Here is a 12669-nt window from a genome sequence, read left to right as displayed (position 1 = left end):
TCCAAGGAGCTGCATGATGATACATACAGAATAGGCAATTGATTATGTTTCATGCCACAGCTGCACAGGGCACTTGTATCAGGGCCAATGTGCAAGAGGCCAGCTGTCAAATGCGCATGCGTAGAGCGTTCTTCTGCGCGTTTCCATAGCCGTTGGCAAGGGTCCGTGGCACCCGGCCACTAACCGAGAATAGTGGAGAGCTTTGCTGCCCGCCTTCCCTGAAGTTGACCACCGTGGCCTTGAGCTAGAGTACAACGCCCGCATTTATTTAGCTACCACTTCGCCCCAGACTTCCCTTCAACCCTCCACTCCACCCTGATTCAAGTCCTCTGCTCTTCCTAGACGGCAGGCACGCACAATGCGCTTTGCAATTGGTGCTACCGCTGCGCTCGCTGCCGCCTTTGTGCGCGCAGAAGACGCCAGCTCCCCCGAAGCCGAGGCCTCGCCCTCATCCGCCATCACAAAGCCTACCTTCAAGGTATGTTTCCACACTGCTCCTCGTTCAAGAGAAGCATTCACTGACGTTTTTTGCAGGCCACAACAGTCAAGGCACCCTTCCTCGAGCAATTCACTGACGACTGGGAAACTCGATGGAAACGCTCAAATGCGAAGAAGGAGGTCAATGACGAAGAGGAGTGGGCATACGTTGGTACCTGGGCCGTCGAGGAGCCTTCTGTGCTCAAGGGCATTGAGGGTGACAAGGGATTGGTTATCAAGGACCAGGCCGCTCACCATGCCATCTCCGCCAAGTTTCCCAAGGCCATTGACAACAAGGATAACACCCTCGTTGTTCAGTACGAAGTTAAGCTTCAGAGTGAGTCTTGTCGCTATGACTTGGGCTACATTGGCATTCTGACATGAAAACAGACGGTCTTGACTGCGGTGGTGCGTACTTGAAGCTCCTCCAGGACAACGCAGCCCTTCACGCCGAGGAATTCTCCAATGCCTCGCCATACATCATCATGTTTGGTCCCGACAAGTGCGGTGCTACCAACAAGGTACGTAATAATGACTTGCTCTTCTATACTTCAATGCTGACGTTCTAGGTCCACTTCATTTTCCGCCACAAAAACCCCAAGACCGGCGAGTACGAGGAGAAGCACCTCAAGAACCCTCCTATGGCGCGTATCGTCAAGACCTCGACCCTCTACACTCTCATTGTCAAGCCCGACCAGACCTTTGAGATCAAGATCGACGGCGAGTCTACTCGCAACGGTACCCTCCTTGAGGACTTTGATCCCTCTATCAACCCCCCAGAGGAGATTGACGACCCTAAGGACTCCAAGCCAGAAGACTGGGTTGATGAGGCCCGTATCCCTGACCCCGAGGCTACCAAGCCCGAGGACTGGGACGAGGACGCTCCATTTGAGATTGTCGACGAAGAGGCCACCAAGCCTGAGGACTGGCTCGAGGATGAACCCAAGACCATTCCTGACCCAGAGGCTGAGAAGCCCGAGGACTGGGATGACGAGGAGGATGGTGACTGGATCCCACCCACTGTTCCCAACCCCAAGTGTGACGAAGTCTCTGGCTGCGGCAAGTGGGAGCCTCCTATGAAGAAGAACCCTGCCTACAAGGGCAAGTGGACCGCTCCTTTCATCGACAACCCTGCTTACAAGGGTGTCTGGGCTCCCCGCAAGATTGCCAACCCTGACTACTTTGAGGACAAGACCCCGGCCAACTTTGAGCCCATTGGCGCTGTAAGTTCCTTACGTCTAATTTGTTGTGGTTTCTCGCTAACATTGCAATAGATTGGTTTCGAGATCTGGACCATGTCTAAGGACATTCTCTTCGACAACATCTACATTGGCCACTCCATCGAGGACGCCGAGAAGTTCAAGGCTGAGACATTTGACATCAAGCACCCCGCTGAGAAGGCGGAGGAGGAGGCCACCAAGCCCAAGTCTGAGGATAAGCCCAAGTCGCCCTCTGACCTCGTCTTCCAGGATGACCCGGTTCTCTATGTCAAGGAGAAGTTCAACCTCTTTGTTGAGATTGCCAAGCGTGATCCCGTTGAGGCCGTCAAGTTTGTTCCCGAGGTTGCTGGCGGTATTGGTGTTCTAGCTATCACCATCATTGCCATCCTCGCCACCGCTCTTCTTGGATCTGGTGGTGCTCCCTCAGCAGAGCAGGTCAAGGCCCAGGCGAAGAAGGCCAAGGACGCTGCCGGAAAGGCCAAGGACAAGGCCGCCGTGGCTGTCGCTACTGGATCTGAGAAGGCTCAGGCCGAGGTCAACAAGCGTAACACGCGAGCAAATGCCTCATAGATAGTAGACAGCGGTGTTGTTGCAAAAAGCATGTCTAGTTGAGAGAGTGCGGGATGTGGAAAACATAAATGCCTCACGAATGCGAGTTGGTCTGGGAGGATTCACCCGACCCGGCATGAAGGCTTTTTTTCAGAACTGTGGTTATATAACATTTTGAGCTCTATGGCGTTATTGCTACAGTGTCGTGATCTAATACTAGGCAAATAAAGTATGCAATTTCTGAAGAAAGAATACGCATTAAATGACACACGCAACGTGATCGAAACCGAAATGTGCTCGTATGGTGTGCAGATGTGGTATTGAGGGCGCGTGATAGTAGTGTACGACCCCGTAGACCACACAGACCACACAGACGCGGTAGACGCCGCGGAGGTGAGGATAAGCCTTGGATAGCCAGGGCTACCTCGGGAGTGGACTGCGGGGCCCTCTTCTCCAGAGCTCCGACGGTTGGTTACAAACGGTAGCCCGGAACAAGTTTCCCTTAACAGGCAGAGGTGCTTTTTTGGATAACACGTGGACTTGTTCTCTCTAATAATATAGTTCAATTCACCTTGTGGATTGCGTCGCAGGACTTTCTCGGTTTCTCCTCAAGTCGGTCTTGAACTCTCGCATCGTATTCCCCCACACTCGACCCGGCAACTGCCTTAGAGCAATATGGCCTCCCGCCGAGCGCTGGCCCGCCTCCCGACGCTGACCGCTCGTTCGTCCTTGGTTCGCGCAACTCCTCTATTCACCAGAATGTCGACTCCCATCAATCAAAGCAAGGTTGCTGCTCGGCGGCTACATGCCACCGCTCAGCACCTGAAGCCAGCATCGTCTGCAGCAGCCGAGTCGTACCCCATGAACCACGAGCCAATCCAATCGCCGGCAGACACACAGAACTTTATCGACAACCAGTTTGTCGCCTCCAAGGCTACACAATGGATTGATCTGCATGACCCAGCGACCAACAACCTGGTGACACGGGTTCCGCAAAGCACGGATGAGGAGCTCAAGGCGGCCGTGGATAGCGCCGAGAAAGCTTTCAAGCCATGGAAGGAGACGAGCTTGCTTCACAGGCAGCAGATCTTGTTCAAATACACACACTTGATCCGCGAGAACTGGGACAGGCTAGCAGCCAGCATCACACTCGAACAGGGCAAGACGTTTGCAGACGCCCGAGGCGATGTGCTTCGCGGTCTACAGGTCGCAGAGACGGCATGCGGTATCACAACCCAGATGACGGGCGAAGTGCTCGAGGTCGCCAAGGACATGGAGACACGCAGCTACAGGGAGCCACTAGGTGTTGTGGCTGCCATTTGCCCTTTCAGTGAGTACAAGACCTGAGGTGCTACACAAGGATACTGCTAATGTGTTTGGCAAGACTTTCCCGCCATGATTCCGCTCTGGACTATTCCCATAGCTGCTGTGACAGGTAACACTGTTGTTATCAAGCCCTCGGAACGCGACCCCGGTGCGTGTATGATTCTGGCTGAGCTTGCCGAGAAGGCTGGCTTCCCTCCTGGTGTCATCAACATTATTCACGGTTCGGCCAAGACTGTCGACTTCATCATTGACGAGCCACGCATCAAGGCCATTAGCTTTGTAGGAAGCAACAAGGCTGGAGAATACATTTACGCACGCGCATCTGCTCAAGGCAAACGTGTACAGGCCAATTTGGGCGCCAAGAACCACGCTGCTGTGCTTCCCGACTGCAACAAGAATCACGCTCTCAATGCTATTGCCGGTGCTGCTTTCGGAGCCGCCGGGCAGCGATGCATGGCTTTGAGTACCTTGGTCATGATTGGTGAGACAAAGGACTGGGTTCCTGAGATTGCCGAGCGCGCAAAGGACCTTTCCATGAACGGTGGTTTCGAGGACGGCGCCGATCTTGGACCTGTCATCAGCCCAGAGTCTAAGAAGAGAATCGAAGACCTGATTGCCAGTGCTGAGGAGGAGGGTGCGACTATTCTCCTTGACGGGCGCGGCCAAAAGCCGCCGTCTGAGAAGTATGCCAATGGCAACTGGGTAAGTAGTGGCGGTGTGTGGATATGTAACATCAGACTAATTGAGGTCATAGGTCGGCCCTACCATTATCGCCAACGTCAAGCCCCACATGAAGTGCTACAAGGAGGAAATCTTTGGGCCAGTGCTTGTGTGCCTAAACGTGGAGACGATTGACGAGGCCATTGACATGATTAACGCAAATGAGTACGGAAATGGTACCGCCATCTTCACCCGCTCAGGGGCGACTGCCGGCCGTTTCCAGCGCGAGATTGAGGCAGGTCAGGTTGGTATCAATGTGCCGATTCCAGTCCCTGTAAGTGTGCCGGCTAGCCTCAATGAATACGAACGGATGTTAACAACAGCGCAGCTCCCCATGTTCTCCTTCACCGGCAATAAGAAGTCGGTTGCAGGAGGCGGCGCAAACACATTCTACGGAAAGCCAGGACTACTCTTCTACACACAGCAAAAGACGGTGACAAGCCTGTGGAGGAGCGAGGACGCAGTCGCGACAAAGGCGTCGGTCAACATGCCGACTCACAGCTAAGTAAACAAAATCTGACGTATTCTCTTGTTGTTGCGCGGTCTCTCTTGCCAGTGAGGTGGGCGTTCTTGGTTATATGAGCAAGGGACCAAACTACAAAAAAAGAAACAATTAACCGCTGGAGGAAGTAAAATGAACCATCTAGTACAAAACCTTAAAATTTGAAAAAAATAAGCTTATTTGACCTTGTGATTGCTGTAATCTCTTCAGAGTTCTGACCGTCTGCATCAAGTTACCTTAGAGTATGTATGGAAGAGTCAGGCAAATGCCAAGCCACTTTCCCTCTTTGAAGTAAGACGCACGTGACTCAGCCACCATCGGGGAAATCGGAGAGAAAAAACAGCTGAGGTCATAATCACTCACCAGCCCAGCTCACAAAAACGGCTTGGACAGGCATGGTATTCGGCTCCACTCGGAACGCCCCAAACGCTTCCCGTCCGGGCAATTGAACGAGAAGATTCGTTGGCAGCTTACAGTAATTTGTGCATCCAAGTATGCAAAAAACACACACACATACACACTACGTACGTAACGTAACGTACACAGTACATTAACTAACTACCTTTCATCTTTTATTCCTCGCACGCTCCCCCCCCCCCCAATTACGTCCGTGGCAAAGGGCAGAACAGCAGATCTATGTGCAAGGATAACCACCACCCACATACGCATTACGAGACTACCTTGGCCTGTAGTTAACACATGGAAAAGCTATACGCAATCGCCGATGCAGCGCGGGTACCCCCTCATGTCATCATTACCGTGTATATGTATATGTATTGTGTTTTAACAAAATCATGTTTGGCAGGGCCAACACGGGGTTTTTGCGTGGTTTTTCAAGTAAAAGTAGTGTAGGGTAGTGTAGTGTAGTGTCTAAAACGGCGGGCGTTGCTGGCGCCAATGCGGCGATGCCAGCTTGTCCAAAGGTGTTCGGCCACGCTAATGTGCTAAGGTATAGTGGGGGGATTTTTTTCTTGATTTTGGGTAGGATATTGCATGAATAGCGTGGGAGGGGGGAGGGTGTTTTTTGTGATAGGGGAGGGGAAGGGCGAGCTAGACTACTGCCAGGGTAAGAGGAGGGGGGAGGGAGGGAGGTATTATGCAAGTGCTGATGCAGAGGGTGTGCTCTGGGCTGGGGGGTTGCAGGGCAGCTTGCGTGTATAGTGTACCCTTTGGGGAGTTGTTTTTGTTGCTGGCGGGCCAGGGTAAGGGCTTGGCACTTTGGGTGTGTTTGTCCTTTGGTGAATGGGGGGACGGATGCAATTGATGGCTGCGGACTGGCAAGCAAGCAAGCAATCAAGGCAGAAGAAGAAATCATTGTTTTGTTTGTCGCCCGTCGAGTTGCAAAATAGAGTGGCGGAACAGACGGAGGCTGGACAGGTTTTTGATGATGGCAAACGCATAGGTCAGATCATTGTGGCTGGGACCGGCGCGCGGGTAGTCAGGCCCTATCTGGCAGACGGACTATCGATGCTGTCTAAATTTGTGCAGTCTATGTACATACTATCGGGCGATTCCCAGATGTGGCCGCGGGGGATCGGGTTTTAGCAAGCGTGACAGATGGTGTGGATCGATGGACATGCTAAGAAAATGTGTATGCACTCATTGTTTGTCGCTGGTCAGTCGATGTCTGAGTAAATAAGGGCGTGTAGATAAGACGGTAAGCCCATCTGCCGACTGTCCGGTTGCATCTGTCCGGTTGCATCTGTCCGTTGTCTTGCTTGGCCCAGGTCCGAAGCAAGCTCCGCGCCAGGGCTTTGCTCTCTGCGTTTCAGAAAGTGGATCGGCTGTGGACGTAGATCGTCTTAGACTCCAATCGGGATAGCTGGGCGGCGCCGTTGATGACGAGTCGTCGTGGGTAAGTCGCAGGGCCGAAATGGCGAAGCCTCTACGTACCGCGCGTCGTATTCGCAGCTTACTTTGCCTGACCTGACCTATGCCAGAAAACCACAAGTACTATTGTCCCGGCCACCCACTTCATCTCGCCCGCTCATATCGCTGCCACAATCTCTCTTACATCCCTCGTGTGTTTTTGCGACACCCATTGTCATAGCCATAGCCCCGTCTTACTCGCCTTATCATTTAACCCACTACCCACACTACCCACATCTTGTCGCGCTGGGATCACTTTCGCGTGCGTTCACACCCGCCGCCCACTCACAGACCTGGTCCGCCATACCCGTCCGCCGCCAGCCTTCTTGGAGCAAAGTGTAATCGTCGTCCTAAAAACAGGGAAAGCGAAAAAGGAAAGAAAGTAAAAAAAAACTGGGTAACTGAAGCGCGCGCTCCCCCCCAACCGAACCTGACTCCGCTTTTACAATGGAGAACCCGACTCAGAAACCGCGCCAGCGAGGCCTCAGCTTCCACAGCAACAAAAGTCGCGACCCGCCCGCGCCAAAGAGCCCAAAGAGTCCTTCCTCCAAGCACGAGCGCAAGTTCAGCGAGCACCTTGACCCCAATTCAAAGGCGGATCCAAACAACGCTATGAACGAGCTACAGCCCAGTATGTCTGCTGCCCTTCCTGCGGTCCTGCACTGCTGTGCCCTACCTGACCCTGCTTTTGTTGAGCGCTCGACATGGCCTTTGCTGACCGCTTGATCCAGTTGCCGCTGCGCTCGAGAAGCCTACGCTCCAGTCTCTACGCTCATTCCAGCATACCGATTCCTCTGGTAACCCAATTGGTATGTTGTGCTTTTGTTCTTTTGCTATCCTCAATGCTATCGCGCTTTGAGCATCACAGTCTAACAAACGGCCCACAGTCGATCCTGATCTCTCCAACCCCACTCGTTCTAGATGGGAGCGCCCGCTCGACACGATCCGCTCTTTCGAAGCCGCCATTGATGGCGAATATAGGCGTCGGTCGCAGTCTATGCGCGTCGATAACACAGACCATGGAAGCCGACGGAGTAGCTACTATGGCGGAGGCTACAATGACCAGAGCCGCCACTCCAATGCCAGCTACTTTCCTCAGAGGCAATACGGTCGCGATAGCTATGCAGACGGCCACGGCTATGGCGGACCTGTCGGCGGAGGACCACCACCCCCACGGATGCGGTACGGCAACCGGATGCAGTCGGACCCGGGATGGACCAACAGGCAGAGTATGCAGGGTGTCTATCCCGTGAACGGATACCAAAAGTCCCGCGACACGGTACATACCAACGGCTCCAATGGTAGTCATAGCGACGGTCCATACTCCAACGACCCCAGCAGCGAGAACAGTTCGATCGAGCGCGGCGTACCCGTCCAGCCACCCCAGCAAGATTTGTCATCGCAATACGCCTTTATCAATAACTTTGGCAGAGGGCCTATTCTCGAAGAGTTTGGCGAGCGCCCCGGTTATGAAGCTCCGCCTCCGCCTCCGCCTCAGCATAACGGCATGTATTCAAACGGCTCACCCCCGCAACCCCCGAAACACGCCATGCAGCCTGCACCAGCGCCCATCAAATTGGACAGTGGCAGCGCCCCAGCCTCCGAGCAGACACGGCCCAAGATTCTGTCCAAGAACAGCAGCAATGCAGGGGAAAAGCGCAAGAGTTGGCTTAAGAAGCGGTTCAGCAAGGATTAAAGAGCCGAAGTAGCTGATTAACCAGCGCTCTATGAAGGATTTGATATACCCCGGTGTGGTTGCTATAAGAGCTTGTAGCAGAAGTGGCGCGTGTCTTGTGTGCCACACAAACCAACCATGACGATGAATTGATGAAGTCCTTTTTTTCAAGGCGGGGGGAGAGGAAATACAGAGAGCTCTGCTTCGACATTGGAGACGGGGGAAAGAAGGGGGCCGCAGGCGGTTTTAAACTTGAGATCCGCTGGGCGCATGTCATTCCTTTTTTTCTGCTGTGCCAAAGCATCCTCTTGGCGTTTTTTCTCTATAGATGGCGTTCATCTTCTTTTTCCCTTTTTTTTCCTTTTGACGGAGAGAGGGATTATCATGATGGAAAGGGAAATATGGGATATACCGAGGGTTCTCTTTTTTTGCTCATTAGCTGTGTCTTCTTTGGTCACTCCCTTGTTATGATGTGTTTGTGTGTGTGTGCGTTTTTTTCTTCAATTCTTATTCTCTGTTTTTTCTGCACGCATGAAGTTCTTTATTTTGTTCCGCTTTTACTACACCATTCCCTCCCCCCCCTCCGGGGCGGAATCCTTGCTGCAGTAGATGGGACCTAGTTTTCTAGGGTTTTTAATATGGTAATTCTAATGCTGTGATGAAAAGTAGTGAACATACTAGTCTTTGCTTTTGACTTTGATGATGTTAAGAGTTGCATTATCTTTCTAGATGAACTCTACAGCGATCCAAGTATTTGCCTCCCAATATGCTGACTTTGAATTGCTTTTTCAATTCTTTACGAGAGAGGATGTGGAAAATAATTAAACTTGCTCATACTCCAGTTCCCACTCCCTTACGCGCCCTCTCCCCCTTCTATTGAATCGTATTACAAGCAAACGATCCCAAGATCTCCCCATACATCCCCTGCTCACTTCACCCCTCTCAAGCCCCCATAATCCTATCCTTCTTACTTCTCGCCTTCGCCTCCTCCCGACTAGCCTGTTGCTGCTCTTGCTCTACCTGCTGCTGCTTGGCCTCGTACAACTTGCGCTGGCGCATCGCTTCCCACTGCTCAATGTCGTTTTGCGTAAGCGTGATTGTGGTAGGGGCGCGGCGGAGCATGGTTTTGGCTAAGTAAAGTAAGATGGATGTGTGTGGGATGTGATTAAGGGGTGGCGCGGCGTGAATTTTGTTTGGGTGGAGGAGGGCGGTTAGAGGGATCCCAGAGCGATGATGTGTTGGGTGGTAAAAGGATTGCGGTTGGGTGGCGGTGAGAGTGGTGGATGGGAAATTGTTGTTTACAGTTAACGAATGAATAGGTTGTATGAGGAGGGGGAGATGAGATGAGTGTCTTTATGGTGAATGCAAACGCCAAGTCACATGGCAGAGTGAAGCACAGAGCACGTGGTGCGGAGCGTTAACTTGGGAGCAAGGATCCCTGCTTCCGCCAAGACTTCGTGATCCGAAAGTTTGGAGTTGAGCGTGCAATCACACAATCGATTGCTATCCATTCCGGCATGGCTCAACGACAAATGTACGCTTCAATGGGTGCGCTGCGGCGCTCATTGGGAGCAGATGTAGCCTCGGTACAGGCTTGCTCATCGAGAGCATTGCACAGCTCGGCGAGGAGGCTGGAAGAGCAACCCAGCGATGCGTCGCCCGCCCAGCGTACGTCTTCAGTCTTTCAATTGTACGCCTAAGAACCGCTGTATTGACACAAATGCAGCGCCAAACTCCCGCAGAGTACGCTCAGCCACTGCTCTCAAGCAGATTGCTTCGCTGCAATACCGCCGCCAGCCCGGCGCACTCGCACGAGGTTCCTTCCCCAGCGGCCAAATGCTACAACGAACCCCCCGCTCCCCCACCACTCAAGCCAACGAATATGGCTTCATCCCCGAAGACAGTGCTCCAGCCAACACCCAGCAAGACGCCAGCGCCCGCGCCGCACGCAACACTGCAGGCCCAAGGACAACCCGCGGCTCGGCCCCTCCACAAGGCCAAATGGTCCGCGCCCCTTCCACACTGCGTATGAGCCGCCCAGCACCAGGAGGCGCCACTCGGGGTCCCAACCTGCGCGGTCGCGACGCCCGCAGACCAGCCACCGGCGGGAAACGCAGCACAGCGGGGAACAACCGCGGTGAAGCGGGGCCCAAGCGTCGAGAAAAGACATCTGGAGGCGACGAAACCATGAGCACGAAGCTCGCTGATGTAGAGCTCGGTGATACCATTTCAGATGCTATGACGCAGCAGTTGCTTCGCCTGCAGCGTAAAGAGTGGGATCGCGTTCCCTATGAGCCTAAGTACGCTAAAGGAAGCTTTGCGGCGAATGAATTGATACATGCGGGGAGAGAGCTGTTCAAGGGTGAGAGTCCGCCAGTTAAGATTTGGGGACCGCTTGAGAAGCGGATTGGCGTTGTTGGCATGTTTGGTGCTGAGGCGCGTTTGAAGGTCCGGCGCGTGCTGGATGGAGATGCTGAGCCGTTTGGTCAGGAAGTGATTGAGGAGGCTGAGCCAGTGGAGGTTAAAGGTGTGGAAAAGAAGGAGACTGTTGTACAATAGAAGAGGTTGGGACATGCGGATGATACTTGTATGATCTAGAGGCAATCAAAGGATACGGAAGGGACATGTGACGGCCAGTTGTATCTATTCCACAGGCTTTATGTGTAATACATCAATGGTTGCACCATGAATCATTTTCCTACTCTGCCTGTTCGAACAGGGAGTTTGTTCTTACTTGGCCTACTTCGATGCCCAGACAACCTTATACTTGAACTGCGTCGGGAAACTCTTGTCCGTAATAAGCAACTCCTCGCCCTCCTCGACCAAATCAACCATCTTCTTCTCCAAGTTGGGCCGCGTCTGCTCCTCCAGACCTGCAAGCTGCATATAGAGTGACTTTTCACCTGTGCGAATCGAGGGTTTCTTGAGTTGCCTACATCATATCATCAGTACAGCATTCTTGTATAGCCAATGCAGAAGTGAAAACGTACGCTTCTGGACGTTCCGCTAACCCCTCAATAAACTCTTGCAGCGTAATACCAGGGAGGATCTGGAGGGGTCGCGCGATATTTCCGGCACTGCATACAGGACAATCATCCTTCTTCTGGTGCTCAAACGTATATGTGTATACAGAGTCGTCCCCGGTATACATCATGTAATTGTCCATGCCTGGGTAGCCTAGGAAAGGATTGCTGTTGGTTGCCACTTTGAACGCCTCGTTGCAGCAGCTCGCTGCTACAATAGCGTTCGTACTGGCAATTGCTGGGATGATGTTCTTGACGACTCCTTGGGTCATGCTGTATGTTACTCCATCAATGTTGAATTCCTTGGCGCGGGCAGTGGCTTTGTTGAAGAGCCAGGTGATGTGCTCTGGGTCATCGGTATCTAGGGTAATATCCTTGCGTTCCTCCTCCCATGCGATGATGTGTGCCCATTCGATGCAATGTTGCGGCTGCCGGGGAATAGTGGCGAGTGTACAAAGAGGCACTGCAGCGCGGGGCGCGTGCATGTCTAGTTGGCATTCAATGCACGAGGTCATGGTGGGGAAGATGACACGTGCTTGGCCTTTAAAGCCCTCTGTGCCGCCATCGATCAACGGCTTCATAGAATCCGGGTCGTTCTCATCTACCATGCCCACGAGCGTGGCGTTGATCCAACGTCGTGCCTCAATGGAGTCTAGGCCGCAAACAATGAGACCGAATTGCATGTAGTATGCTTCGTCCTTGTCCTGGATCTTGCCACAGTACGGAGTGATTTTGACGTCTTTGACGCGCTTTTCTACGAATGCAGCGGCGGTTTCTGCCTTGTACTTTCCTACGTCTGAAGCCCGGAAGAGGAATTGCCGATTCAGGTTGCTGACGTCAATTGTGTCCATGTCGATTACGTGGATATCCTTGAAGCCTGAGAGGGCAAGGTTCTTAAGAATTTCACACCCTAGACCACCAGCTCCGCTGCATCTCGTCAGGAAACATGCTGGATGCAAGGGGCGACTTCCGTTTGGCTTGATGATAGACTCACATGACGCTGCGTCGGATTAGCTCATATTTCGTGTGGTTACAAACACAACATACTTACAGAACTTTGAGATTGCTCAGATACTCAATGACTTGTTCACCAGCCATGAAGCTATCCTCATCTGTAAAAGGTCCCTTGCGAGTCAAAAACCTATCGAGGTACTTCCTATCGCGTTGTATCAGCGCTGAGCTTGGGTATCTTCGGCTTTCTGTAGCTTACCACCGGGCCCGTGGATTGGCTGTTGATGCAGCCCCCATATCGTTGACGTTAACAGCCATATTCGGTAAATGTGTAGAAGGTTGATGTATTATCAGTCC

The 12669-nt window shown here is 52.7% G+C and overlaps 7 protein-coding genes across 7 annotated transcripts; 4 read left to right on the top strand and 3 right to left on the bottom strand.

The window, feature by feature from the left end:
• The first annotated feature begins 226 nt into the window (after positions 1–226).
• Positions 227–2520, top strand: COCSADRAFT_38208 (uncharacterized protein). The gene is made up of 5 exons (XM_007702912.1): positions 227–478; positions 535–814; positions 868–998; positions 1047–1700; positions 1752–2520. The coding sequence occupies exons 1-5, from the start codon at positions 359–361 to the stop codon at positions 2265–2267; spliced, it is 1701 nt and encodes a 566-aa protein (XP_007701102.1). The 5' UTR covers positions 227–358; the 3' UTR covers positions 2268–2520.
• A 485-nt stretch (positions 2521–3005) lies between these two features.
• On the top strand, positions 3006–4797 carry COCSADRAFT_93035 (uncharacterized protein; the record flags this gene model as incomplete). Its single annotated transcript, XM_007703341.1, has 4 exons — positions 3006–3576; positions 3631–4274; positions 4327–4566; positions 4621–4797. 4 exons carry the CDS (start codon positions 3006–3008, stop codon positions 4795–4797), a joined length of 1632 nt encoding a protein of 543 aa, XP_007701531.1.
• A 1013-nt stretch (positions 4798–5810) lies between these two features.
• On the bottom strand, positions 5811–6256 carry COCSADRAFT_340409 (uncharacterized protein). The gene has a single exon (XM_007703340.1). The coding sequence runs from the start codon at positions 6192–6194 to the stop codon at positions 5889–5891; it is 306 nt and encodes a 101-aa protein (XP_007701530.1). The 5' UTR covers positions 6195–6256; the 3' UTR covers positions 5811–5888.
• An 854-nt stretch (positions 6257–7110) lies between these two features.
• Positions 7111–8359, top strand: COCSADRAFT_161855 (uncharacterized protein; the record flags this gene model as incomplete). The annotated part of the gene is made up of 3 exons (XM_007703339.1): positions 7111–7294; positions 7395–7472; positions 7551–8359. The coding sequence occupies 3 exons, from the start codon at positions 7111–7113 to the stop codon at positions 8357–8359; spliced, it is 1071 nt and encodes a 356-aa protein (XP_007701529.1).
• A 687-nt stretch (positions 8360–9046) lies between these two features.
• Positions 9047–9735, bottom strand: COCSADRAFT_38205 (uncharacterized protein). The gene has a single exon (XM_007702911.1). The coding sequence runs from the start codon at positions 9458–9460 to the stop codon at positions 9281–9283; it is 180 nt and encodes a 59-aa protein (XP_007701101.1). The 5' UTR covers positions 9461–9735; the 3' UTR covers positions 9047–9280.
• A 120-nt stretch (positions 9736–9855) lies between these two features.
• Positions 9856–10897, top strand: COCSADRAFT_161853 (uncharacterized protein; the record flags this gene model as incomplete). Its single annotated transcript, XM_007703338.1, has 2 exons — positions 9856–10006; positions 10065–10897. The coding sequence occupies 2 exons, from the start codon at positions 9856–9858 to the stop codon at positions 10895–10897; spliced, it is 984 nt and encodes a 327-aa protein (XP_007701528.1).
• Positions 10898–11077: 180 nt separating this feature from the next.
• Positions 11078–12630, bottom strand: COCSADRAFT_161852 (uncharacterized protein; the record flags this gene model as incomplete). The annotated part of the gene is made up of 5 exons (XM_007703337.1): positions 11078–11270; positions 11329–12288; positions 12356–12361; positions 12413–12517; positions 12572–12630. 5 exons carry the CDS (start codon positions 12628–12630, stop codon positions 11078–11080), a joined length of 1323 nt encoding a protein of 440 aa, XP_007701527.1.
• Between the last annotated feature and the right edge of the window lie 39 nt (positions 12631–12669).

The sequence above is a fragment of the Bipolaris sorokiniana genome (assembly GCF_000338995.1).
Source record: "Bipolaris sorokiniana ND90Pr unplaced genomic scaffold COCSAscaffold_9, whole genome shotgun sequence".
In the NCBI taxonomy this organism is placed as follows: domain Eukaryota; kingdom Fungi; phylum Ascomycota; class Dothideomycetes; order Pleosporales; family Pleosporaceae; genus Bipolaris; species Bipolaris sorokiniana.
Note: the sequence above shows the minus strand (reverse complement) of the source record. Positions and strands in the feature narration are given on the sequence as shown.

Coding starts and splice junctions, on each gene's coding strand:
- COCSADRAFT_38208 (XM_007702912.1), top strand. CDS start 359: ATGCGCTTTGCAATTGGTGCTACCGCTGCGCTCGCTGCCGCCTTTGTG. Junction 999..1,046: donor AGTGCGGTGCTACCAACAAG/GTACGTAATAAT, acceptor CTGACGTTCTAG/GTCCACTTCATTTTCCGCCA. Junction 1,701..1,751: donor ACTTTGAGCCCATTGGCGCT/GTAAGTTCCTTA, acceptor ACATTGCAATAG/ATTGGTTTCGAGATCTGGAC.
- COCSADRAFT_340409 (XM_007703340.1), bottom strand. CDS start 6,194: ATGCGTTTGCCATCATCAAAAACCTGTCCAGCCTCCGTCTGTTCCGCC.
- COCSADRAFT_38205 (XM_007702911.1), bottom strand. CDS start 9,460: ATGCTCCGCCGCGCCCCTACCACAATCACGCTTACGCAAAACGACATT.